This window comes from Leptopilina heterotoma, unplaced genomic scaffold (genome assembly GCF_015476425.1).
Source record: "Leptopilina heterotoma isolate Lh14 unplaced genomic scaffold, ASM1547642v1 Lhet_164, whole genome shotgun sequence".
In the NCBI taxonomy this organism is placed as follows: Eukaryota; Metazoa; Arthropoda; class Insecta; order Hymenoptera; family Figitidae; genus Leptopilina; species Leptopilina heterotoma.
The window spans coordinates 597,048-624,677 of record NW_025110880.1 but is presented as its reverse complement, the minus strand read 5'-3'; the positions used below and the strand labels follow the sequence as shown (position 1 = coordinate 624,677).

Below are 27,630 nucleotides of genomic sequence, written 5' to 3'. Positions count from 1 at the left end.
TTAATTATTGTTTAATCAATTTTATAAAAATTATTTTTCAATACCATTGCCATAAAAAAAATTAATTATAATATTATCAATCCCTTAACATTCTGGTCAAAAAATCGCGACCAAAATATATGACGTTTTGTTTAGAAATTTTTATAAATTTTAATTTTTTAGAAATTCAAAATGGCTACTTGAAAATGGAGGCCAAAATATCTAAAATTTTGAATAGTCAGAAAAAGAAATTGCAGGCACACTTTCTCATCATAAGTAACTAAGATTAGTATAAAACTGACATCTATGATAAAATTTTATCACTATGACTATAATTTAACAATATTTTAAACTATTTTCATAAAAAAATGTTTTTTTTTAAAGAGACAAATAAACAATCGTTGTAAACAAAGTACATATTAACAATAATTGAACATAAACAAATCGCTTTCTATTTAATAAACTTTAAACGCTTTATTTAATAAACATTTACTTTAAAAAAAATTTGAATTTATAATTAAAATTTGTTCTTACTCAAAGTACTTGAAAATATTATTATTAAAGTGTTTTAAAATATCCATTAATTTATATTTGTTCTTATTAATATCCCACTAATTACACAGAAAAAAGTGAGTGTCATTTTAACACTGAATTCGGTGTTAAAAGTGTCTGCATCAAACTTTAGCTCGGAAGTGTTATTTTAACACCGAAAATAAGGTAAATTTTCTATTATAGAAAATTTATCCTCACTAAAATTACCCTACCAAAATTTACCCGCATCAAAAACAACACTCGCTTTTCTCTGTGTACAATAAATGCCAAATTTTGAATAATTGTTAATTTCTATACTTATTTTTTTTTTTTTAGTACACTGTAAAAAATTTAGGGAGTTAACGGACTCGGGATTTGGGAGTTAAATTTTTCGAGTTAAAAATCAACTCCAAAAGAGAGTTAATTTCTAACTCCCTTCATTCAACACCCGCGCGAGTTATTTTTTCCATGGGGAGTTAGCATTTGGGTGTTAAATTTTAACTCTCTTTATTTAACTCCCCTGGCATTAACTCTCCAATGGGTGCGACTTTTAAAGAATCCCCTGGGGAAGTTAAAATTTAACTCCCTTTTTTTACAGTGTATTATTTTTTAATACATTTTATTAAAAATGTTTAATTTCTCAAATAAAGTTTTTAACAACATTTTTACTTCTCAAATGTAAAATTTATTACAAAAGTTTTGAAATTTTGAAAATAAATTCTTTCAACAGCAGAATATTAAGAAAGAAGAATTCTGGAAATTTAGATTATCAGTAATCCTTTTTGCAAAATTATTTTTCAAAGTATTCGAAAATTTGTTACCAAAGAAATTCGATTTGTAATTAATATTAAATTTCAAAAATCCCATCTACTTTATTTAGTATTTTTGAATCTATTTTCTAACTCTTACTATTTAATACTCTAGTTATAATTTCTTTTCCCATAAAAATTATATATTTTTCGATTAAAGTTTATAATTTTCTGTATCTACGATAAAAATCATTTTATGTACCATAAAATTTTTAATTTTATTACTAGAATTAAAGGAAGATGGTCGCTTTTAAAAAAATATTTTCTCATTCTTATTTTTCAAAAAAGACTATTTTAATAGTAAAATGAATATTTAAAAAAATTTTTTTAACTAGTTTCAATTTCTAAAAAATGAAAAAAATTTTAAAAATTGAACTTGATTAAAATAATTTTTTAGATTGAAAAATTTAAAGAGCCAAATTAAAAAAAAAGAAAATATTTCAATGGCGTGATTGTTTAGAAAATTTTTTTTTTTTAAATAAACATAAACCTTTAATTTCACATGCAGTACTGCTTTGGAAGTTATTTACATACACTTTTATTACGACAATGTACACAAATCAAAAATAATTTACGAGTCATTTATGTATTTTATCGTGAAGAAAAGAAAAAAAAATTTATTTTATGTTCTATTGAGAATTGTAATTCGGAGATTACTTTTACTAGTTCTTATTTAGAAAAATTTCAAATAAACAAGCAAGACATGACATTTACTAAGGATAGAAAAATTCTAGGTCTGACTGAAATTGACATGAACTACGTGTAAAATAACTACAAAAAATAAAATAAAAATTGAAACTCAAATAAATATTTATGTTAGTTTTACTAGTTGCTGGAATAAAACAAAAATTAGTAATAGAACATAAAAGAAATAAAATAGATAGTAGTAAGAAATTTGTTTTCAATTTTTTACAGTAGAAAATTAATTACTTTCCAATTTGTTGAATAGCTTTGTGTCTACTTAATGTCATTATTGGGCGAGGAATGTCGAATGGATAATCTCGATAGTTTGGTCAAAGGCAGGCAACCGATGCTAAGTGCGTTATGTTAACGAGTTGAGGCTCGATTGATATTAGGTGGTTGCTTTGTCCAGGAATTTGCTAATGTGGCCTTCAATTTCAACCGGAAATTAAGTTAACTTTTCCAACGTGTGGTATTTGCATACACAAAATAATTTACCAAAACCTAATTTTTTATTAATTAAATTATTTTATATTATATATCCAAAAATGTTTGATCGAAATACTGCAAAATTTATACGCACGCTAAATAATAATATCAACAAAATAATTTCTCATGTAACGAGAATTAAATAATAGTTTTTAAAAAATGAAAATTTTAAATTATTGGTTTTCAATTATTTATTAAAAATTTGAAATTTTAACATATTTGTTCATACAGAGTTAATTTTCATTAAATAATAATCTATTGTTTTGTAAAATAATTAAATATATATTTTAATTTTATTGAATTGAGAGAAAATTAAATTGTTAATAATTAATAATTAATTATTGTGAATTATTAAAATTAAATTGCTAATAATTAATTATTAGTTATTGTGAATTATTAAAATTAAATTGTTAATTATTAAGTTCATGATGTAAACACTCAGATGTTTTAAGTGTTCATCACTAACTTTATTTTATTTCAAAAATTTTAAATCAGTGAAAAAAGATAGTTTTAGGCAGACAGAACTGTTTTATTTCACTTGATCGATTGGGGCATTATTAAAAGTTAACTACTTTAAAATTTTTACGTTTTCTGTAATTTTGTTACCAGTAGAAGTTTTTAATTTATTTCAAAACTTTTAAGTAAGTAGAAAAAGTTAGTTTCTGTTAGACAGATCTGTTACATTCCATTTAAATTCAAGCAACAATTATTATACAAGTGTATTACAGTTAAATTTTTCAATACTTTTTGTAATTTTTCTGACAGTATCTTTTCTTAACTTTCGAGTTTTTCTAAAAGTAGAAAAAATCGATTTAAGTCAGACAAATTAAATTTTTTAATTAATTAAAATTTACAGTGTTCAAAATTAATTAATTATCGAGTAAACTACAAAAATTATGATTTAGTGAGAATAATTAGTTTCAATTAATAATTTGTTGACAAACTTTTTATTTCTTTGTTATTTTGATACCAGTAATTTTTCAAATTCATTTTACACATTTTGTTTTAGTAGAAAATGGCAATATCAGTCAGGTAGATTAAATTTAGTTCATTTTTATGTAATAATCAATATCAATGACACAATTAGTAAACTTTAGTTTCAGCCATAGTTTGCTCTTATTTTATTATTTTGCTTTTTGTAATTTTGCAAATTTTTCGTCAGTGGAAAAGAAAAATTTTAGTCAGACAGAATTTAATTTATTTCACGTTCGTACAATTTTGATATACCAGTAATAGTATCAGGCAGAAGAATTTATTTTATTTTAGTTTAATGCAAATGTTAATACCAGTAGTAAAAGTCAATTATAGACAAACTTTTTGCTTGATTGTGATTTTACTACTAGTAATTTTTCAAATTCATTTACAAATTTTCTATCAGTAAAAATAGTCGTAGTCAGACAGACAGAATATATTTTATTTCCATGTAACTGATAATATAAGTAGTAAAATTTAGTTACAGTCAGACGTACTTTTTCATAATTTTGCTATTAGTAATTTTTAAAAATTTTACAAATTCTGTGAGAGTGGAATAGGTTAATTTCAGTCAGAAAAATTTGATTTATTTTACTTTAATGTAACAGCTGACACTTTTTTTATTATTTTAAATAATTAATTGTATAAATCGAATAAATTTTTGTTGATTAAGGGGAGGGTAAACCTATATTTTCAACTATATGAAAAAAATATTTTAAATATTTAATAAAATTATTTTTATAGTAATTTTTTAAGTGAAATTCAATTCAATGGTTCTAAAAAAATGGTCAGAAAATATTTTAAACGTGAACTTTTATTTTTTCTAAAAATTGATAGATTTTGAAATCCATACGTAATTTTGTAGAAAATATGTTTTTGTATCCATAAAAAAATTGCTGAATGAAAAAATTAATATTTATAAATATTTTAGCACTTTTTCAAAAAAAATAGTTTTCAGGTTAAGAATTTAAAAAAATATGATTATTATTAAATTTTAATATACGAAAACTAATTTATTTTTTTTCTAACTAATTTCAGAAGATTTTTCAAAAAATTATTAAAAATTTATTCGATAAAGCATAATTTTTTGAAAAAGCTTATGTTCTGAAATTAGTTAGAAAAAAAAACAAATGAGTTTTAGTATAATAAAATTTAATAATAATCATATTTTTTAAAAATCTTAACCTTAAAACTATTTTTTTTTGAAAAAATGCTAAAATCTTTGTAAATATTAATTTTTTCATTCATAAATTTTTTTATGGATATAAAAATATATTTTCTACAAAATTACGTATGAATTTCAAAATCTATCAATTTTTAGAAAAAATAAAAATTTAAAAAGGGTTAAAATATTTTCCGAACAATTTTTTTTATGAGCATTGAATTCCTCTCAAAAAATTACTATAAAAATAATTTTATTACATATTTAAAATATTTTCTTCATATAGTTGAAAATATAGGTTTACCCTCCCATTAAAATTATTCCTTTTGTCATAAATGGATTTCCTTTGAAAAACAAAAGAAATCTTTTATTCTTTAAACTTTTTTTATTTTGTCCATAAACGTCAAATATTTTTAATATTAAAAGATTTCCTTTACAATAAAATTAATTCTTTTACTCATTAAAGGACTTGTTTTAAAAAGAAATTAGTTTTATGTTTAATAGATCATTTTTCTTATTGTAGTAATATTTTAAAGTCATTTTACTTGTGAAAATAATTGAATCGCTGTAAAAAATTTTAACTAAATTTTTATTTAATTTCAATTAAAATTCTGCGATGAGTTTTATTATTTATGAATTTAATTAAATTCCTAAAGATAGTTTTATTATTTATGAAAATAATTGTAAAAAATTTTATTATTTACCTATAAAAATAATTGAATTATTGCAAAGAGATTGATGAAAAATTTGTTAATTGAATTCCTGTGAAATTTTTATTATTTTTAAAAATAATAATTAAATGTTTGCGTACAATTTTATCAAAATGTTTTTTTTTTTTTTTTTTTTTTTTTTTTTTTTTAATAATTGAATTCTTTTGGAAAGTTTTATTAAAACATGTATTAAAAATCATTGAATTGAAAAAAATTTTTGAAAATAACTAAAATTTTGCCAAGAATTTTATTAAAATTTTTGAAAATAGTTGAATTTCGGAGAAATTTTTTATTATTTATAAAGATAATTGACATTCTTACGAGAATTTTTTTAAATTTTTGAACATAATTGAATTTTTACGAAGAATTTTATTACTTTTGCAAATAATTGAATTTCTGCACAATTGATTGTAATTTCTCGAAAATTGAATTTTTTTAGTGTTTTCAACAAAAATTTGAAAAAAAAAATTTTTAATTCTATTATTAATTTTTAAAACTGCTAATATTATTTAAAAAAGCAAGTAAGAAGTTAGCCGCGCGAATCGTTGCTAGTTCAGTAGTAAAGTTTATCTTCAGTCAGACAGTCTACATTTACTGAATGTTCGATTTTATGCCAGGTGATTGGTAATTCCTGTAGTAGATGTTGGTTATTTAAATAGAAATTTTTGTAGTTTTTTTGCCAGTAAAAATATTTTTTACAAATTCAGATATCAGTTAACAAAAATTTTTCTATTATAACCTGCTCTTTCATAATTAAAAAAAAAATGTCTATATGAAATACCAAATGTATAAAATATTGTTTTCAAAAGGTTTCTTTCAATTGGCGAATTTTTAGCAAATCGAAAGGGTTTCTTTTTTATTAAACACGCATCTATTGTTTCGTTTCATCTTTAATTAAAAATACATTTATTTAATTTCATTGTAACGAAAAAGAAAATATAACTCGCTAATTGGTATATGTCTATAGAGGTAATTGTATAGCATTTTACAGATTGTATTTCAACATTCGAGTGGTTCCAGTAATTTGAGTGTTCTATCAAATTAGGAAATTCTGTTCATTTTGAAACGAAGTTTATCTGGCAAATACTCGAGCTCGTTTATATCAGGCAATTTTTTTTTTTTCAACACAATTTATCGTCTGAATGAAGAGAGAGTAATGAATCAAGCGGTTATTATTAACTCGTAAAGAACTAGCTCCAGTTTATAGTGGCGTTCATAAAACCTGTTTCGCGTCAAAATTGTTTTCATCATATAGTCGAGGGAGAGAGAAAGAGAGAATAAGGGAGTGTAAAAGAGAGAATGAGAGAGAGAGAAAGGGGTTGGACGGGAATAAACGCTCATTGTTGGACGACATAATTGAAGCGGTAGTGCAGCCAATCATTATGCCAACTACGTGCAGTCTGTCACGAATTGGGGCAAACCGAAATCAAGCCAAATCAAACCTTACTAAATTGCAGAGCACACGGCCTCGACACAGTCCCAAGGTAATGAGCCAGGTTGATTGTTGTATCGAATTTCACTGGACTTCCAATATCTCCAAGACCCCACCTATACCTGCACACACGATCAGTTTTGCAGGATCAATTTTTCTCGTTGAATTTCTTTTATTGTATTTTCTCGTATATTTCCTTCAGTTCGAAGGAAAATAAATTTCCTTCTCTGAACCAGAAACTTGATTGTAGGAGAAGAAAAGTCCTTTTTTTTGGACTCGATTTCAGCTCATTTTTTCTGAAGCAAAATTTTAGAGAAAATATTCTTCCTTTACTATTTAGTATATAGAAAAAGCTGATTTTAAATGAATATTTTAATTATTGTTAACTTTATATAAACTAGCAATAATTCACGGGCGGATAACTTCTTACTTCCTTTTTTATAGTGACGCACGACGAGACTCTGTCCTTTATTAAAAGAAAAGAGATGAAAATATAACATATTCAATTGTATTCATTGTTTTTCACGCGAGATTCTCAGTTTCTCGAGACGAACCTCGCTCCAAAGTGCATCACTACTTTTTTAAAAATAAAATCACCTATTTTAAAAATAATAGAATTTAAAAATTTTTAATTAAAATCTTTTTTCATAAAAATAAAATATAAATTGGAATATAAATTTAATACTATTGTAACTATAATAATCATATGTTCTGAGACAGGGAATTCAGAGAAAAGTCAGGGATTTTTATTAAGACTAGAAAAAATTAAATTTTTAGAATTTTTTTTTTGTTTGACTCACAAACTATGAAATTACCACGAATTATAATACAAATTGACATTACCAAGATGACTTATAATTTTTAAGTTTTTTAATAGAAAAAATTACCAAAACCTTTAAATCACTTAATTACGATAATGTTTAATTAAAAACAACACGTCTTAAATATAAAAACATTGTTATAAAAATAAATTATTGCAAATTTTTTAATTTCAAATCCACTATAGTGGTTATGTGAGAAAAGTCACTTGTTTCATTTTCTCGAAATAAGAAAATATGGATTTATCAAGTTTTGAAAACTTTCTCCTCAATTTTACTTCAATATTTTAAAATTAGTTCAATTTTAAAAGAAATGCGTTTATAATTTTCATAATTATGTTAAAATAATTTTTATTAAATTTCAATTTTGAATAAATTTCATTAGAAATTTTAAAGAACTCAAATTTTTGAAAAATTTTAATAATTCAAATTCTTCTAAAATTAGTTACATTTTTTAAATAAAATATTTAATTAATTATTAAAAATAATGGATTTATAGATGAATTTTAGTTAAAAACACTAAAAAAAATTAAATTTTGAAGAAATCCAATTGTTTTCAAAAGTAATAAAATTCTTCGTAAAAATTCAATTATGTTCAAAAATGTTTAAAAATTTCAATTATCTTTATAAATAGATAATAAAAAATTGCTCAGGAAATTCAATTATTTTCAAAAATTTGAATAAAATTCTTGGCAAAATTTTAGTTATTTTCAAAAATTTTTCTCAATTCTATAATTTTCAATACCTACCTGTTTTAATAAAATTTTCCAAAATTTATTTTCAAGAATAATAAAAATTTCACAAGAATTCAATTATAAATTTTTTTTTATAAATTTCTTTGCAATAATTGAATTATTTTCATAAATAATACAATTTTTTAACAAGGATTCAATTATTTTCATAAATAATAAAACTTATCGCAGAATTTTAATTATTTTTATTACAATTTTAATCGAATCCATCGAAAAATGTATATCTAATTATTGTTAAAAATTTAATTAAAATTCGTCAGAAGAATTTAATTGTTTAAAAACTTATTGATAAAATTCTGCATGAGAATTAAATTTTAAGAAACATTCAATTATTCAATAAATTATATAATTTTGTAGAGTAGAGGGCCCCAAGGTTTAAAAATTCTAAACTTTGTGGTAATTTTGTTTACATATAATACAATAATATTATAAATAAATATCGATAAAATTGTGTGTTATGCAATTTTTTGATAACTTTTAAATAATGTCGTCCTGGCTCCAAGGTGGTCACCATGCGTTTTTATGTAAAATCACTTTTGAATTTTTTTACGATGTAATATTTATTAAACTATATTATGGAAAATGTAAATTTTATCGATTTGAAAAATTTTATGATGAATAATAAAATAATTTATTTTTTAATGTATGAAATAGGATAAATAATTAACAATATTTTAAAATGACTTCTTATAAGCAAAAAACAGAGTTTGCAACTATTGATTCTGTGATTATTATAAGCCAAAAAGAATACATTTCAAATAAAATTACCTTAAATTGATTTTTGCAACTATTTTTTTTTAATTTTCAGTGAATTTTTGAATGGTGACCTCCGTGGGGCTACTTTTTTTTAAAGCAAAATTTCAGCTGTTTTTCCAAAGTCGTCTAAGTTCTTTTTTCCTTAGTAAAATAAAAAGTTTTTTTGCTAAAAAGTTAGCTAAGGAGATACAAATTTTTTTAGAAATTTTTTTTCATTTTCCTGCTATGTTTTTCATTTTTTTTCTAAACAGTCGATTTTTTTGTTTTAAAATCTAAATCTTATATTTCTTATTCTTTCTTGTGTTACAAAAAGAACTTAAAAAAAATTCCCTGAAGAGGACAAAGAATAAAAAGCTCTCTCTTACTCTCACTCTCTCTCTCTTTCTTACTGTCCGTCTTTCATTGTGTCGATTACCATATTCACAAACTTGAAGAACCATAAAACTTAACTTGAAACCATAAAACGTTTCCAGATTCGAAAGTTTTTTACGTCTACCGATAAAAATCAGTTCTAATGAAGAAATATTTCATGAAAAGCGATAAAAAAAACTTAGCTGTGCCATTATTCATGGATCGTTGACGTATTAACGAAGTGTGTCTATCGTAAAACGTAAATTTTATTATTGAATATGAATTTCCTAATTATACGGAAAATAAGTGGAAGGTTAATATATTGTATACATACATATATTTATAACTATACATAAAAGTCGTATATTCTGATTGCTTTTCGTTTACGACTATATTTTCCTCAGAATATAATACACGTAGAACTTTAAGAGTCATCTAATTATATAATCTTCTTTATATTATTATTTTACTAAAAATAAAGGATTTCATTTAATTTTTTCATTATTTGTTAATATTCCTTAAATATTAATTTATTATTATTATTATCTTGTATTTATTATTAATATTATTATAATTACTACCTCATAGAAGCAATGCGTTTTACAAAAATTTTTAATTTCTATTTTTCACATTTCTTTCAGTTTTCTGACTTCAGAAAAAATAAATTCCAACGCTTTAATTCATTGACTGATTATTTTTTAAATGTATTAGTTTAGTTAGATGTTAAAATTAGTTTCGACCAGAATTTTTAAATTAAATGATAAGATGTTACTTTTTTTCTTTTATCTTTGATCATTTTTTTTAATGGTTTATAAACTATTTAGTTTTGATTTAGACACATTTTTGTGAAAGAAAAAATTAATCCAAAAATGGTGTATTTGTTAACATAATTTTTTGTAAATATTTTGATATTATCACCAAAGGAGTGTTTGCAGATAATATTAATCTGAATCCCATTATGTCATGAAAATATCTATGCTTTGGTGTCATGGAATCCATCAGCGGTTATTATTATTTTTATTATTATTATTTAAATATATTAATACTATATTATTATACTACTAAGTTAGAATATACATATATATTTTTTTAGGTAAATAACTTAACAGTTTAGAAAAGTTTTGAGACGAAGTGGATAAAAATTTTGCTTTTTAAGTAAACGGAAATTTGAATAATATTCAGAGCATATCAGATTGGTCGGAATAAAGGTGAATTACAGTGAGAAGGGTAATTTTGAAAATTACTCGACGTCGACACAAACCTTGATAGGATGTAGGATGAGGCAAACCCCCCTGTGACTGACGTTATCATGGTGCATTTGGTACATTTCGTGTACTTGCTATATGCAGAATATATTCCCAAACGAATCTGTCTGACTGACTGCGACAGGTTTGTCCTGACTCGTTTTTATTTTCCGTTGTGAATTTAAAAAACAATTTATACGCATGCATAAATATTACCGTATTGTGAGAATTTTTAACAATTTTCGCATCATTGTTTTGATACAAAAAGAAATTTATTCTTAGAAGAAAAACTACTATTTTGTAACTATATTTTAAAAGAGAAGTTTAAAATAATTAAAATAAGAAAAAGGTAGGGGGAATATAGTCAAGGTTGAACCACCTTTTGAATTTTGTTCATAACTTTTTTTTAAAAATAAATTTAGGAAATTTAGGTAACGACAGAAAGTCCAACCCTGACTATGTTCTCCTACAGGTTTGCCACAGGTCAGGGAAATCAAGGAATACAAGGAAAAGTCAGGGAAACTAGAATTGGTCAGGGAAATCAGGGAAATGTCAGGGATTTTTATTAAAAGTACTATGGAAAAAATAAAATGTTTAGAATTTGTAAGAAAATTCTGAAATTTGTGTCTTTTTGTTTTCCTTATATGAAATTACCACGAATTCTAAAAAAACCTTAAATTTTTTCTATTTCCGACAATAATTTATTTTAAACAATGATGATTGTTTATGAAGTATTTTTTTGAAAAATTTTAATTTCAATTCTGTTGAAATCAGTTCAAATTTCAACGCAATTCTTTCAAAGAATTCAACTATCCTAATAAATATTAAAATTCTTTACAGAAATTCAATTATTTAAAAAAAAAACCTAAAAAAATTGTCAACATTTCAATTATCTTTATAAATGAATATAGCAAAATTATTTGCCGAAATTCAATTATATTCAAGAATTTTGATAAAATTCATTGTAAAATTCAATTATTTTCATAAATAACAATATTCATCACAAGAATTCAAGTATTTTGAAAATTAATAACATTCCTCGACAAAATTCAATTATTTTCATAAATAATAGTATTCATCACAAGAATTTAATTATTTTAAAAAGTAATAAAATTCAATTATTTTCAAAAATTTTAATAAAATTCATAACAAAATTTTAATTATTTTCGAATATTTTTCCTAATTCAATGATTTTTAATATTCTACTATTTTAATAAAATATTCCAAAAGAATTCAATTATTAAACAAATATTTTGATAATATTCTACACGAACATTCAATTATTTAAAAAAAAATTTCACTGGAATTCAATTCTTTAAAATAGAATATGCATAAGTTTTTTTGAAAAAATCAAATGCTTTAAAATCTGGCATTAAATTCTTTGCAGTAATTCAATTATTTTCATTAATTTTAAAATTATTTTCAAGGATTTAATTATTTTCATAAATAATAAAATCATTCGGAGAAGATAAATTATTTTCATAAATAACAATATTCATCATAAAAATTCACTTATTTTCAAAAGTCTAATTTTTTCTTTCGTCTAATTTTAATCAAATTTTTAATAATAATTACGTTTTTTAAGAAATTCGATTAAAATGGAATTATTTAAAAACAATTTTGACAAAATTATGCATGAATATTCAATTATGTTCTAAAGTAATGAAAATTTCACAGGAATTCAATTATTAAAAATAGAATTTGCATAGATTTTTACAAAAAAAAAATCAATTATTTGGAACTTTTTTATAAAATTCTTTGCAAAAATTCAATTATTTCTATAAATAATTAAACTCATTGCAGAATTTCAATTGTTTTTAAATAATACAATTTTAATCGAATTTCTTAAAAAATGTAATTATTATTAAAAATTTGATTAAAATTCGACGAAAGAATTCAATTATTTAAAAATATGTTGATAAAACTATGTATAAGAATTGAATTTTAAAAAACATTCAATTTTATTATTCAATAAATTATCTATGTTTGTATATAAGTAAATGAATTCTAGTAGAATTTTTGAATAAAAATTGATTTGAAAATTAATTTCAATTAAAGTTTTAGATATAATAATTGAATTTTAAAGAAGTTACTAATAATTGCAAATTTTAGAAATAATTGAATGTTGTAAAGGTTTCAAATTAAAATATTTGAAAATTGAAAATTTTCCGAATAATCGAAATTCCGTAAAATTGAATTGTAAATAAATGAATTTGAAAATTCTCAGAAGAATTTTTTCAAAAATTAAATTGATTTAAAGAGGAATTTTATTTAAAAATTGTAGAAAATAATAATTGATTTAAAATGATGAAAATAATTTTAAAGAAGTTACAGTAACAATATTTTTTTATTTTAAAATGATTTTATCACTCGGACATCTTTAATTATTGTAAGTCATTGAATTTCAAAAGGTTTGAATTAGATATTTTGAAAATCTTAGTTCCCATAGAAAAATAATAATGATTAAATATTTATTTAACAATGTAGTAATTGGTGTTTTTGAAAAGTCAGGGAAAAACAAAATTAAATTTTTGTGACATGTCTGTCCTAGTAAATATATTGAAAAAGTTTAATTCTTATTTAAAATTTAATTTTTGTTATACAAGATATTTAATAATTAAATTAAAATAAAAAATCGGTATAAATTTTTTCTTAACGGTATTTTCTTTTTGTTCTATAAAATAATGAACATTTTTCTGGGCGAATCTCATATTGCAAGTTAATTAAAATTCAACATTGAAGTTGACTTTACTTCATTTGGACAAATATAAAAGGAATCACGTAATCTTTAATGCAAGTGGGGAAAGGGTTTCTCCATCAAGCCATTAAAAAGTAAGCGTTTACCCCATTCCCTAGAATATCTTTCATCGACTTTAGCGAATTAATAACCTTAATTCGTATGCAAACAGTTTTCTCTCTTTTTCCCTCTCCTTCTTGCCTCTCGAAGTTCTGAGCTTTAAAATATCGAACTTTTGAACAAGATCTACAACACGATGCCTGACATTTCACGAGTTTGAGAGATCAACTTTCCTGTTTAAGATTTACGAAAGTAAAAATAAAAAATATGATCTTAAGCAATCAAAAAATAAATTAAAATTTTTTTTTTACTTTCTTTGAGAAAAAAGTAATTATTATATTTAATTATTATTTAATTGATAATTTTGTAATTGAACATATTCGTTATGTTTCAGGTAAGTACAAAATTTTATTTACAATTTTGGTGAGTCGAAATTATTTATTAGTCTTTTTTATTTTTTTGAAATACTTTTGAAAGTTAAAATATATTCTGAAAATTCGAGGAAACTTATAAACGAATTAATAGTGAAAGAAATGTTTTTAAAACTCAAATTTAGTTACAAAGTATAGAAATAAGTAACTTATCAAATTTATGAGTTCAACTGATTTCAGAATTTTTAAAAGAATGAGCAAAAATATTTTGTCTACTTTTTAATGGTAATTTTTTTACATAAATACATATAGTTATAATTATAACTATATTTTTAAGTGAAAAAATCCTTCAAAAATAGTAAAAATAAAAATTTTGATTCGCAGATTTTTTTGAGGGGATACTTTAACTACATTTCTAACTACTATCAAAAAAATGATTTAAATCTTCCATAAAATTATTTTTATAAGTATTAATCTTTATTGAATTTAATGATCATAAAATAAAATCAGTCAAAAAATATGTCGACTCTTCTTAAATTTTTATTTTTTCCCCAAATTCTCTAAAAAAAATTGGTTGACTTTAAAATCTATACGTAATTTTGTAGAAAATATGTTTTTCTTTGCCCAAAAAATTGACGGATAAAAAAAATTAATTTTTATTATTTTTGAAGCATTTTTTCAGTAACAAAAAACATTGTTTTTAGGCTGAAAATACTATAGAATGCCGTTGTTACTCAACATTTTTCTAAAAATATGAAAAATATGTGCAAATTCAAATTTTTTTTTATTTTTATACTATTTTCGGATCATAATTTTTTCATATAATAAATAAAGAATAAAAAAAAATTATGATAAAATTGTTATTTGAAAGTAATTAGAAAAATAAACGAATGATTTTTCAATTAAAAACATTTAGAATTTTCAACCTTAAAACAAAGATTTGTGTTTCTAAAACAGTGCTTCAAAAATAGTAAAAATCAATTTGTTTGATCCGCAATTCTTTTTGTGGATACAAAAACATATTTTCTGATTCTGATTTTCTATATTCTGATCCTTTTTTGATTTTTCTTAAAAATTGATAGATTTTAAAATTCATCCGTAATTTTGTAGAAAATATATTTTTGTATCTATAAAAAAATTGATTTTTACAATTATTGAAGCATTTTTTTCAAAATTGTTTTTAGGATTTTATATGGAAATTCGCTTGTTTATTTTTCTAACTAATTTCAAATTTTAATTTTATCCTAAATTAAAAACATTAAATACAGAAAAATATGTTTATAAATATTTTATAATGTTTATAATATTTTATAATATATGTAATATTTTATAATATTCATAATATTTTATAATATTCATAATATTTTATAATATTATTTGAAATTAGTTATAAAAAATTAGTAAGTGAAATTCCATATAAAAAAATTGAATAAAAGTGGTATTTTTTAGCATTTTAAACCTAAAAACAAAGATTTTCTCAAAAAAATGATTGAGAAAATGTAAAAATCAATTTTTTCATTCGACAATTTTTTTTTAGATACAGAAGCATATTTTCTGAAAATTTACCGATTGATTTTAAAATCTATGAATTTTTAAGAAAACTAAAAATCCAAAAAGTGTCAGAATATTTTCTGACCATTAATTTCTTCAACAATTTTTTTTGAAGATGTAAATCATCTTCTTTATATAGTTAAAAGTGTAGTCAAAGTCTCCCCTTAAACATAGGGTTCAACAAATTAACGATGAGTTTTAAAAAATATTTTTTTGTTCAATGAAAAAAATATATTTTTTATAGTTGAGACATTTTTGGAACAATTTTATATTATGACCATTGAATTCCTTGGAATAAAATTGCTATAAAAATAATTTTTAAATTTTTTTTTTAGGTTTATTTAAGTATAGTTGAAAATATATCCGAACCCTTTAATTATTGAGAAAGTAAAATTTAAAATAATTGAGAAAAATAAAATTAATTATGATTGAATTGAATTGAGTTCTTTTCATGCGAATCGCGTACAAATTATTATTCCATAACATTGCCTACAGATGGCGAAGAAAATCCATTACCCATTAACGAGATTGAATGTTAAGGCAAAGAGCTCATTGATTTGTTAGCGTCAACATTGCGTAAATTATTATTAGATCTAAACATTGAATTTGCCTTTAAGGGAAGAGATGAAAGCTTTATTGACAATTACATTGACAAATAATAGACAGGTGGTATCGAGTTATAATACGTACAAGGTAACAACCGCGCAAACAGCAAGAGTATTAGCATTAGTCGAGAGGCAAATAACAGTTGTGTTGTAAGCAACATGTTCCAGAGATTCAGTGAGGACTAATTCATTCTATTAAACTGACCACTAACCATCAGCCACTAACTACTATATATAGGTATATATGCACTACTATATACATTCAGGTATACATAGCTGTATAGGTACATAGCTATATATTTTGTGTGCTAGAATGGCACAAGCCATTTTGCATGTACTCAGATATCACACATGTCTTGCAGCGAATCACCGATAACCTTTATGACTCGAGATACTAACAACTGCCACAATTCTGAGAAACTATTCTCCCATCCCCTTCAACCCTCCCATCCAACGCAACGCCCATCTCACCAGTGCCATTTCAACGTGAATTTACCGACTGATCTCATTCCATTAGGAGCACCGCTTCTTGCATTCCTGCACGCCTATTATTTATCCCTTTCACAATAGTGAATTCGACTCTTAGAAGAACCTTGAGAAATGAGAAAAGGAATGCGAGTAGGAGTTTGAAAAAAATTACTTTAATAAAAATAGAAAACAAATTTTATAGGGGAAAATAATTGTGAAGATGCTTCTAAATTTTTTTTTTTTGTTTCTGGTTTTTAATCAAGAAAAAGGTTTTGCAATAATGCAATAATGTTGAATTACTTCAATTTTAGGTTCGCAATTAAAATCTCGATTAAAATTTATAATTAAAATATGTGCATTTGAATGCAATTTATGTAATTAAAAGTTAATTAAAATTTTGTTATTCTTATTTTATCGTCTAAAATCAGTGATAAGAGTCAATTTTAGTCAGACAAAATTTATTAATAAATAAATAGATTTATAAAGCTTATAATAATTGTGAATTAAATCAGTTTTTCCATCGTGGGCAGACAACAATTAATTAATTTTATCAAGAATTCATAATTTGGTAAAAATTAAGAAATCTTTCTTAGAATCAGTAGTAAAAGTCAACTGTACGATCAGACAAAACTGAGTAATAAATATTTGGATTTATCACTCGGTTGTCTTACTTAAATAATATATAACACTGAGTAATGTTTGAAAGTTAATTATGAAATATATGATAATTGTTATAATGAATGTAATATGTAGAATCAGTAGTAAAACAAAGTTGAAGTCTGCTAAAAAACTAAGTAATTTTTAAATGTAATAATAAAATATAAGATAATTATTAATTAATTGGGAATTTTAATGGAATCAGTAGTAAAAGTCAACTGTATTCAAACAAAACTAAAAAATTTTTAAAAATTAACCATTTAGTATAGGCTAAATCAGAGGGAGAAGGCCATAGTTTTTCAAAGAATTGTAAATATTATAAAAAGCAATTTTTATCTAAACTTTTATTGATAATTAAATATATTGAACACTCAACTTTAAAATTACGAAAAATAAAAAATACTATTATTAATTAAGAATTTTTCTAGAATTAGTAGTAAAAAGTTAAGTAAAAAGTTAAGTGAAGAGTTAAGTAAAAAGTTAAGTAAAAAGTTAAGAAAAAAGTTAAGGAAAAGGCAATTGATAATAACAATTGAGAGTAGTCCAATTTAATTGTTCGAAAAAGATTTTTTTTTTAAAAAGCAAGAATAAAAAAGTCCAGTAGGGGAGAAAACGACAAAACTATGTAGGATTGCATAATGGTTAAGCTTAGATGTAAAAAAATAATAAACAACGTCAATTGTTAACAACAATTGACAGCATAGTCAAATTTAAGTTTTTAAAAAAGAGATTTTTTAATAAATAAGAATAACAAATAATCTAGGTGGTGGGAATGAAAGAACTATGTAGGATTGTTTACTAATTAAGTCTGGACGAGAAAATGATTATCAACAATGTCTATTGTTAATAAAACTTGACAAAATTCAAATTTAAGTATTCTACTAAATAATGGAAATTTGTTTTGTGACAAAGAGAATTGCCACAGGGCACTGTAGTTCATTTTTCTTTACTGAACTGCCGACGGTTTCCCCCTTTCTCTAGATACGTTCCTGTGGTGACTACGAATATCATATTTTTGTATTTTTTAGACAGATTCACTTTGTTATTTGAAAATTCTTCTTGAAATTAATTTTTGTTTATATTTTAGCAATAGTATTTTATTATTTGTATTGTTTATCTATAAGTTGTTTAATTATTAATTTTTTTTAATTTGAAATGATTTTGACTCGTCTGACTTCAAGTTGAACACAGTCCACTGCATGATCCAAGTAACAAGGTCTCGCCAAAGTCGGGCTCAATTTTAACTCGGTTCGCGCACCATAAAAAAGCCGACCAATCATAGCGATTACCTGAAGCGACGACCATATTGAAGCGCTAAATTTTGAATCAAATACAGAAACAAATTTAAAGAACATAAAGAATAATAAATTAAAAGTAAAATAATTCTTTATTAAATATTAATATTTTTTATTAAATACTTATTATTAACTTGATACATAACATTCACATATATTGGTTGCTTGGAATCTTGAAAATCAAATTACTATTTATTGCAATATTTATTATTATTATTAATAACTTTATATTTATTAATATTAACAATAATTAAAAATAATAATTATTATTAAAAATAAAATAACATTCATAATAATTTATTAATATTAATTACTATTTATTGTAATATTTATTATTATTATTATCAATAATTTTATACGTATTAATATTAATAATAACAATTAATAATATTTATTATTAAAAATAAAAATATATTAATAACAATAACAATCTTATTTTCTGGATTTGAAACACATTTAAAAATACGCGGCTAGACTTTCAATATGGTCGTCACTTCGTCCGCATTCTGATTGGTGCTTGGTTCCACGTTTTTTTTGCCTGCGCGTGGCGAGACCTTGTTACTTGGATCATGGTCCACTGCGACAGAACGAGATTGTATGAGAGACGCCGAGTCGAGCACATGGCGAGTGTTTGTAAATTTTTAAGGTTAGAACCTAGTGTGTTGAGATAATCATAAATTAGAACAATTTTGAGTTATCGAAGTGTATGAGCACTGTTAGTTAATTATCGTGAATCTAACTATTTAATATTGAAAGCTGAGTGACTTGATTAACTCAAGAGCGGAGTTGTATTATTGTTATAATTGTTTGGCGTAGACGCCGATATTATAACCTCTGAGGACTGTGTCAACCAGCGATCAAATTATTGTTAACCTCAGGTCCAGCGTTTGTAACGATAAAACATTACCATTTGGTGAGTTAATTATAATAGATTGAATATTGTTCTTGATTTGCTTGTATCAGTGAAATCACCCCCCCCCCCCTTTTTTTTGTTCAAATAGAGTCTCAAGATAAATTTAATAGAATAATTATAAAGAATATACTTCTGATATTTTAAGTAAAATCAAATAAAATAACTGACGCTTAACTAAGCATTTTGTTAATAAAATTTGAGTTAAATAATTATTGTTTAACAATTTGAAGGTGACCATTATTTAAGCGTCTTATTATACTTGGCAGTAAAAGTAGTTTGCTGGTTCAACTAATAATTCTGTCAAGTGGAATTTATTTAAATTCAGGCCTTATAAATACGATTAATATTCCTTTTTTTTGTATTTGTTTAAATTTACAATTTATTGGGTGACAATAAATTGGCGCTCAACGTGGGGCCCACCAGCGTTTTTCTACCACTGAAACACTAAGCAAAATTTATTTGTTTGATTTATTTATTGATTGATTAATTGTCTGTATTTAATATTATTGAAATTTGATATTTATGTGTATTTTTTATAATTATTTGAATTTTTATTTGAAGTTGGTTATGTGCGAAAAGAAATCCTGAAACGTGCACGATTTTTGTCTCGTGCATACATTTTGAAATTTATTATTGTTCGAATGCAAATTTAACAATAATCAGGATTAAATTGGATTTATTTAATTTTTCCTGTGTTAATTATAATGAATTATTTATATTCTGTCAAGAAATTAAAGAGGAAATTTTAGCCATACAATTAAAATTTTATACCAGTCAGAATTTCTAAATACAAAATGGCCGATCCACTATGGCAAACAGAGTTTTTAAAAATTATGTACATTTTTCTATAAATCGGTATTCCAATATTTTTTGAGTCGATAATTAGGAATCTGATGTCAAACTTTAAAAATTAAAAATGGACTATAGGACATAGAGAATAGATTTATTGAGTACTTGATATTTACTTCTAAGAATCAGTTTCTTCACTAATGGAAGTTGTCGAGCTGGTCTTTGTTCCTTTTCATCATATTATGCTCGGAATTATTTTATTTTTAAAGTGAAGCTTCTCAATGTTTACTGCTTCTTCTTGATTGTTCCTCTATTTTAATTTTTAAATTAAAACTAAAAAATATCGAAAGATATTCTGATTCAAAAATTAGAATTTAAATTCATCTGAATAAAACTCACAATTTTGTATCTAAAATTTCTGTATTTTCGTATTCACGCAACGAATGAAAATTATGTACTCAAATAACGTAACAAAGAACAGCTCGACAACTTCCATTAGTGCAGAAACTGATTCTTAGAAATAAATATCAAATTCTCAATAAATTCATCGTCCATCCCTGGCGGTTTGGGTTAACGTAAGTCTACCCTAGTTATGGTAGGTTTTGGGTAGACTCAAAAAATTACTATTATTCAATGAAATATTATCAAATAAATTATTGGGAATTATAAAGGAACAGTTGTAAAGTAAATTTTTGAAGTATTTTATATATAAATTGAACAATTATAAATAAATTATTGATATCTGAAGTGACAAAGTAGTTTCCAGTAAATATAGTGTGTTTTATATAGCATACATATTTAGTGAATAAAGAAAAGGAAAAATTAGGAAAACTTATTTAATTTGACAAAAGTAATCATTAAAGCATTTATTTATTAAATATTTAGGGCAAATTAATGTTTACTTATTCAATAATTAATATTTAAAGTTGTGCAAAGACAATTAATAGTATATTTAATAGAATATAAAAAATAAAAAAGCTGAAAGTAAATAGAAATAGTGCTACAATCAATTATACTACAAAAGATAAAATAGGCAATTTTTCTCCGTTTTTCTAAAATTATTAGAAAGTTTACTTTTTAGACCAATTAAAATGAGATTTTAACTCCTCCTACTTTAAGAAAGCAATTTTTTTTTATTCGTTGTTTCAACAGTACAAAAAGGAAGTGAATATTTAATTTTAGAAAAGTTACATTTAGTCTTAACGCATTAAGAAAAAAAGACTTCTGGACAATAAAAACAAACTCCTCCTATTTTCAAAATGCAATTGAGGGGCTGGATGCATCCAGCCCCTTAATTTTTTATTTGTTGGGGTTTGGGAGTTGAAATTATATGTTTCATTTTTTAAACATACATTTTTTCCATTTTGTTTAGATTAACGAACAAATAGAAAAATTGATTTTAAAAATAGGAAGAGTTTGAATATTTTTTCGTGAGGGGTTGAGACAAAATTTTACATTTTTCAAAGTTTAATATTTGCTCTATTTTGTTTATCTTAACCAACAAATAAAAAAATAGCTTTCTTTAAGAAGGATGAGTTTAAATTTTATTTTATTGGTCTAAAACATCCATTTTTTTGGGCTTGGAATTATGTTTTATTTTTTAAATATTAATTTTTTCTTTATTTTGATTAACTTAACCAACAAATAGAAAAATTGATTTTGAAAATAGGAGGAGTTTGTTTATTATTTTTATTGGTCTAAATCATTCATTTTTTCTTTGGGGGTTGGGATTATATGTTTTATTTATCAAATATTCATTATTTTCTCCATTTTGTTTAACTCAACCAACAAATAAAAAATTGCATTTGAAAGTTGCAATGCAGATTCATAACGAGTAATGCCTTAGTCTCAAAATATACCTTAAACAATATTTCTGGAATTTTTTTGTGTAAATCTTTGCAGTTTCATTGTTCATTACTTTTAAAGAAACGAAAATAAAATCCTTCAAGTATTACGTGAACCAGAATTACCTGAAAAAGCCGATATTCCTTGGGATACAGTCTATGATGCTGCTGAATCACAAACAATATTTATTTCTGAAGCATTTCCAGCGGTACGCGTGGAACTTACTTCCAACGTGACCCTGCGTAAGGAATATGAAGGTGGGCTGAAAACAACGGAATTTGGTGAACAACATGAACAGCAATTTGACACTAGCGCGGGAATTGAAAGTAATATTACGGTAGTGTCAACGCATTCGACTGAATGTCAAAAGACCCACACTGTTTCTAGTCGTTATCTATTTCCCCCTCGTTGATAGTTTCCACCTCTAACATGACATCGACTAGCATTGTCACTACCTCAATTAGTTCGGCAGCACCCCAATTTACCAGCGCAATAGTTCATACGACAACTTCTTCGTTTCCTCGAATATCCTCCGCTGTTGTTCCAAAAATGGTTAAATTGCAACAATTTAGTCACATGCTCGAAGATTCGGACTACTACAGTTACCGAGAGTTGAGAAATGAACAACGACGTTTAGTAGAAAATAATATTGTTAACGTGGACTTAAAAATGGCACGTTCAATATTGGAGATCAAGTACTCTGGACAACGCATCAATTATCCAGTGGTGCTAAGAAACAAATTTGCGACTAAATTAGCACCCAAATTTGAAGGTCCATTTAAAAACGTGAAAATATTATCTCCATTGGTTTACGTATTAAGTACACAAAATAGTCACAGGATCACAAAACTGCACGTTTCAGAACTAAACAGCATGTGACTGTTAGAAATTCCATGGTTATTTTTTCGACCACTTTTCTCTTTAAATATTTAATAAATTGAGCTTAAATTTTCTAAGAAAGTCTAAAATGTGATAGAGAAGAGTAGTGATGTGCAAAAGTTTTGATAATTCAAAAATAAATTATAATAATACACTTTGAAATCAGTAAAGACGAGAAATTGATTAGAGGTGACCGTGACAACTTACAATTTTAAAGTAATTTGTAATAATTATTCTTAAAGATATTAAAACTTTTGCACATCTTTGCCTTTCTTTATTGTATTTTAGATTTTCGTACAAAATTTGAGCTCAATTTATTAAATATTTAAAGAGAAAAGTAGTCGAAAAAATTACCATTGAGAACCTAACAATCACATGCTGTTAATCGTTATCTTCTGCCACGAATGTTTAATAATTAGTATTATTTTGTTCATACTGTTTCAGTTTCCACCGATAATAATTGTTCGGATACCAACATCCCGAATTAATATTTACCAGCGTTGTGTGAAGTCAGAGAGAGAGTTTGTTTTAGAAGGAATAGTCCGAAATATGTCAGGATCATCAGGGAAGAGGTCATTCCATTCTGAAAAAAACAGCAATGAATCTGACCTTATCAGCTGGGAGGATGTACCTCCAGAAGAGCCATCGACCAGTTCCAGGAGCCGGAAATCTTCCTATTATACTGATGATGATGTGTCATCAGCTGGCAGAGATAGACAGAGAAAGGAAAGAAAAATCGAACATGGAAGAAGCGTTCTTCCGATCATTAAACGAGGTGTAATGTTTGGGAATCTCAAGCCGATTCCCACCGACCCTAGAGTTGATCCACCGCTTGGATCATGTATCAGCTGTTGGAAGATGGGACACAAGCGCAGTGATTGTCCTAACCCTCAATATGGTTATTGTCGCAATTGTGGTAGGCGTGGAGTCACCATGACTGAATGTCCTCGCTGTGCTGATCAACATAGAATTGACATGTTGAAGAAGTATGGTAAAACTAATTACAATGATTTCAGGTCTGAACGGATCGCAAAAGTTAAAGATAGAATGACAGATTCAGGAAAATTGAGCGTACAAGAGAAGCTCAAAAGGGACGTTGATCAAGGAAGCAGCGTTCAACTAATAGTCAAGAAGCTGAAGAGGGATGAGTCTGAGGTAGAGGTGATCACGATTCCAAAACAGAACATATTGGATGTAGGCCGAGGAACTCAAATGTCAAAAGTGGTCAAATTAGAACGTCCTGAACAAATAATCCTAGAAAAGGAAAAAAACGATGAGAGGAGAGAATCAACAGAGGAGGAAGAATTGGATCGGGACGAGGCATGGGAATTGTTGGAACAAGTTCCAACAGCAACATTAATCCCCCCAAAATTACCTGTAGATATGTCGATTCCACCGCCAAATTGGGCCTTGCCATCGCCCACAATCGCACCACCAATGCTGCCAACCCCAGTAACACACCAAAATGCACCAATACCAACGTTTACCCAACCACCGCCGATGATATCGCAGCCGCCAATCCAGAAGGATGACACGGACCGATTCATCGAGCAAACGCGCTCCTTAGTTCAAGCTCTGGCCGGATTACCAGCTGATGCGGTAACACTGGCCATGAAAGAATTTTATGAGGAAAGACGAAGAGTTATCGACGGGAGAAAATCAACAGATAAACTCTAGGAGTTCGTTCAGTTTAACAAAAATTTATAAGTTTTGTTTCATCTTCTTTTTTGTTTATTATATTTGAGTTCTTTATTAGCGGTTAATTTTTTAGCATCACTACAGGTAGTGACGAATAATTTAATTATTAATTTCGTTTAATTTGAAACGATTTTGACTCGTCTGACATCAGGTTGAACACTGTCCACCGTGGCAGAACGAGATTGTATGAGACGCGCCGAGTCGAGCACATGGCGAGTGTGTGTAAATTTTGAGGTTAAAACCTAGTGTGTTGAGATACTCATAATTTCGAACAATTTTGAGTTATCGAAGTGTATGATACAACCTAAGAGGACTGTGTCAACCAGCGTTCAAATTATTGTTAACATCAGGTCCAGCGTTTGTAACGATAAAACAATACCATTTAGTGAGTTAATTATAATAAATTGAATATTGTTCTTAATTTGCTTGTCTCAGTTAAATCACCCCCCCCCCCCCCTTCCCTTTGTTCAAATAGAGTCTCAAGATAAATTTATTAGTGTAATTATAAAGAATATTCTTTTATTATTTTAAGTAAAAATAAATAAAATAATTGGCGCTCAACTGAGCATTGATTTTGTCAAAAAAATTTGAGCTGAATAATTACTGTTTAACAATTTGAAGGTGACCACAATTTAAGCGTCTTATTGTACTTGGCAGTAAAAGGAGTTTGCTGGTTGAACTAATAATTCTGTCAAGAAAATACGGACGAAGAGAGCCATTAAATTAAGTCAAAATTCTGCAGCAAAAAACATGTCAAGCAACATAAAAAGGTACATTATTAACAAGAAATACTAAACTGTGTAATAAAGATTAGTACAAAAAAAATTTCCAAAAAACTTGAAAAAAAAAAAAAAAAAAAAAAAAAAAAAATTTGACCGAACATAATTTCTACATGTAAATCCAAAAAAATGGGCAGAATTGGGTAATTAGGGACAAAGTTAGAGCATTTTAAAGTTGGCGAAAACCCCTCAAAAACCACAAATTTTTCAGACTATTTTTGTCACGTTTTACAAAAAAAAGTCGAAAAAAATATTTTTTTTTTATTCGCACAAAGAGGGTTCTTTGCAGAAAGTCCTAACGAGTCAGAAAAACGTAGGCTGAGTCAAAACAGATGATTAGAAAAAAAGTTATAGCAATTTAAAAATGGCGAAGTGTCAAAAAAACGCTCCAAAACAACCGAAAATTTAAGGGTTGAAAAAACGCCAATTTTTGGCATGTTTTACAAAAAAACTCCTTAAAAAATGTGTTTACAGAATTTTCCCCAAAAGAAATTTTTTTCAGAAACTCCTAACGAGTCAGAAAAATGTAGGCTCAGCCGAATCGGATAATTAGAAAAAAAGTTATAGCAATTTAAAGATGGGTATACGTTAAGTGCATTTTTGCATTTCAAAAATGGCCTGATCAAGGACCCATTTCTGGGCAATTTTGACAGTTATGACGTCATTTTTCGAAATTTTTCCGAAATTTTTTTTTTTTTACCTAAATGATATTTTTTAAAATCCTTTGAACTGGAGCATCTCTGGGACTCACCAGAAGTGATTTTAGAATAAAAAAAAAGTTTTGAAAAATTTTTTTCAAAGTTGATAAAAATTAAGAAAAAAATTTTTTTTCACGTTGCCGAAAAAAATTTGGCTTTCTAAACAAATCAGAAGTATGTAGGAAAAAAATGAGCCGAATGTGGTAATTAGGGACAAAGTAAGAGCAAAAATTCCAAAAAATTTATTAAAAAGAAAAAATATGTGTGCAAATTTAGCAAGAAAAAAAATGCAAAAAATTTTTTCTTCATGACGCCCTTATAGTTCTAAGTTTATATACTCTTCTGGAGTGTAAATCCAAAAAATTGGGCAGAATTGGATAATTAGGGAGAAAGTTAGAGCAATTTAAATTTTGACTATTGAAAAAACACCGATTTTTAAAAAGGTTTTTTGCAAAAAAAAGGAATAAAAATTTGTTTTACAGAATTCGCACAAAGAGGGTTCATTGCAGAAAGTCCTCACGAGCCTGGCGAACCAAGTCTGAGTCAAAACGGATAATTAGGGACAAAGTTAGAGCATTTTAAAGTTGGCGAAAACCCCTCAAAAACCACAAATTTTTCAGACTATTTTTGTCACGTTTTACAAAAAAAAGTCGAAAAAAATATTTTTTTTTTATTCGCACAAAGAGGGTTCTTTGCAGAAAGTCCTAACGAGTCAGAAAAACGTAGGCTGAGTCAAAACAGATGATTAGAAAAAAAGTTATAGCAATTTAAAAATGGCGAAGTGTCAAAAAAACGCTCCAAAACAACCGAAAATTTAAGGGTTGAAAAAACGCCAATTTTTGGCATGTTTTACAAAAAAACTCCTTAAAAAATGTGTTTACAGAATTTTCCCCAAAAGAAATTTTTTTCAGAAACTCCTAACGAGTCAGAAAAATGTAGGCTCAGCCGAATCGGATAATTAGAAAAAAAGTTATAGCAATTTAAAGATGGGTATACGTTAAGTGCATTTTTGCATTTCAAAAATGGCCTGATCAAGGACCCATTTCTGGGCAATTTTGACAGTTATGACGTCATTTTTCGAAATTTTTCCGAAATTTTTTTTTTTTTACCTAAATGATATTTTTTAAAATCCTTTGAACTGGAGCATCTCTGGGACTCACCAGAAGTGATTTTAGAATAAAAAAAAAGTTTTGAAAAATTTTTTTCAAAGTTGATAAAAATTAAGAAAAAAATTTTTTTTCACGTTGCCGAAAAAAATTTGGCTTTCTAAACAAATCAGAAGTATGTAGGAAAAAAATGAGCCGAATGTGGTAATTAGGGACAAAGTAAGAGCAAAAATTCCAAAAAATTTATTAAAAAGAAAAAATATGTGTGCAAATTTAGCAAGAAAAAAAATGCAAAAAATTTTTTCTTCATGACGCCCTTATAGTTCTAAGTTTATATACTCTTCTGGAGTGTAAATCCAAAAAATTGGGCAGAATTGGATAATTAGGGAGAAAGTTAGAGCAATTTAAATTTTGACTATTGAAAAAAACACCGATTTTTAAAAAGGTTTTTTGCAAAAAAAAGGAATAAAAATTTGTTTTACAGAATTCGCAC

The 27,630-nt window shown here is 25.5% G+C and overlaps 1 protein-coding gene across 3 annotated transcripts in view; it reads left to right on the top strand.

Annotated features, from left to right (window-relative positions):
- LOC122499063 overlaps positions 1–24,975 on the top strand; it is a 693,598-nt gene extending 668,623 nt beyond the window's left edge. For 2 of the 3 annotated variants that reach the window (XM_043607134.1, XM_043607133.1), the window contains exon 6: positions 23,301–24,975. In XM_043607134.1, the coding sequence (XP_043463069.1) occupies positions 23,406–24,533 (1,128 nt within the window). In that variant the 5' untranslated portion in view covers positions 23,301–23,405 and the 3' untranslated portion in view covers positions 24,534–24,975. Of the gene's footprint in view, positions 1–19,024; positions 19,344–23,300 lie in introns of those variants that run through there. The other variant, XM_043607131.1, reaches the window with a different exon arrangement.
- Positions 24,976–27,630: the final 2,655 nt, after the last annotated feature.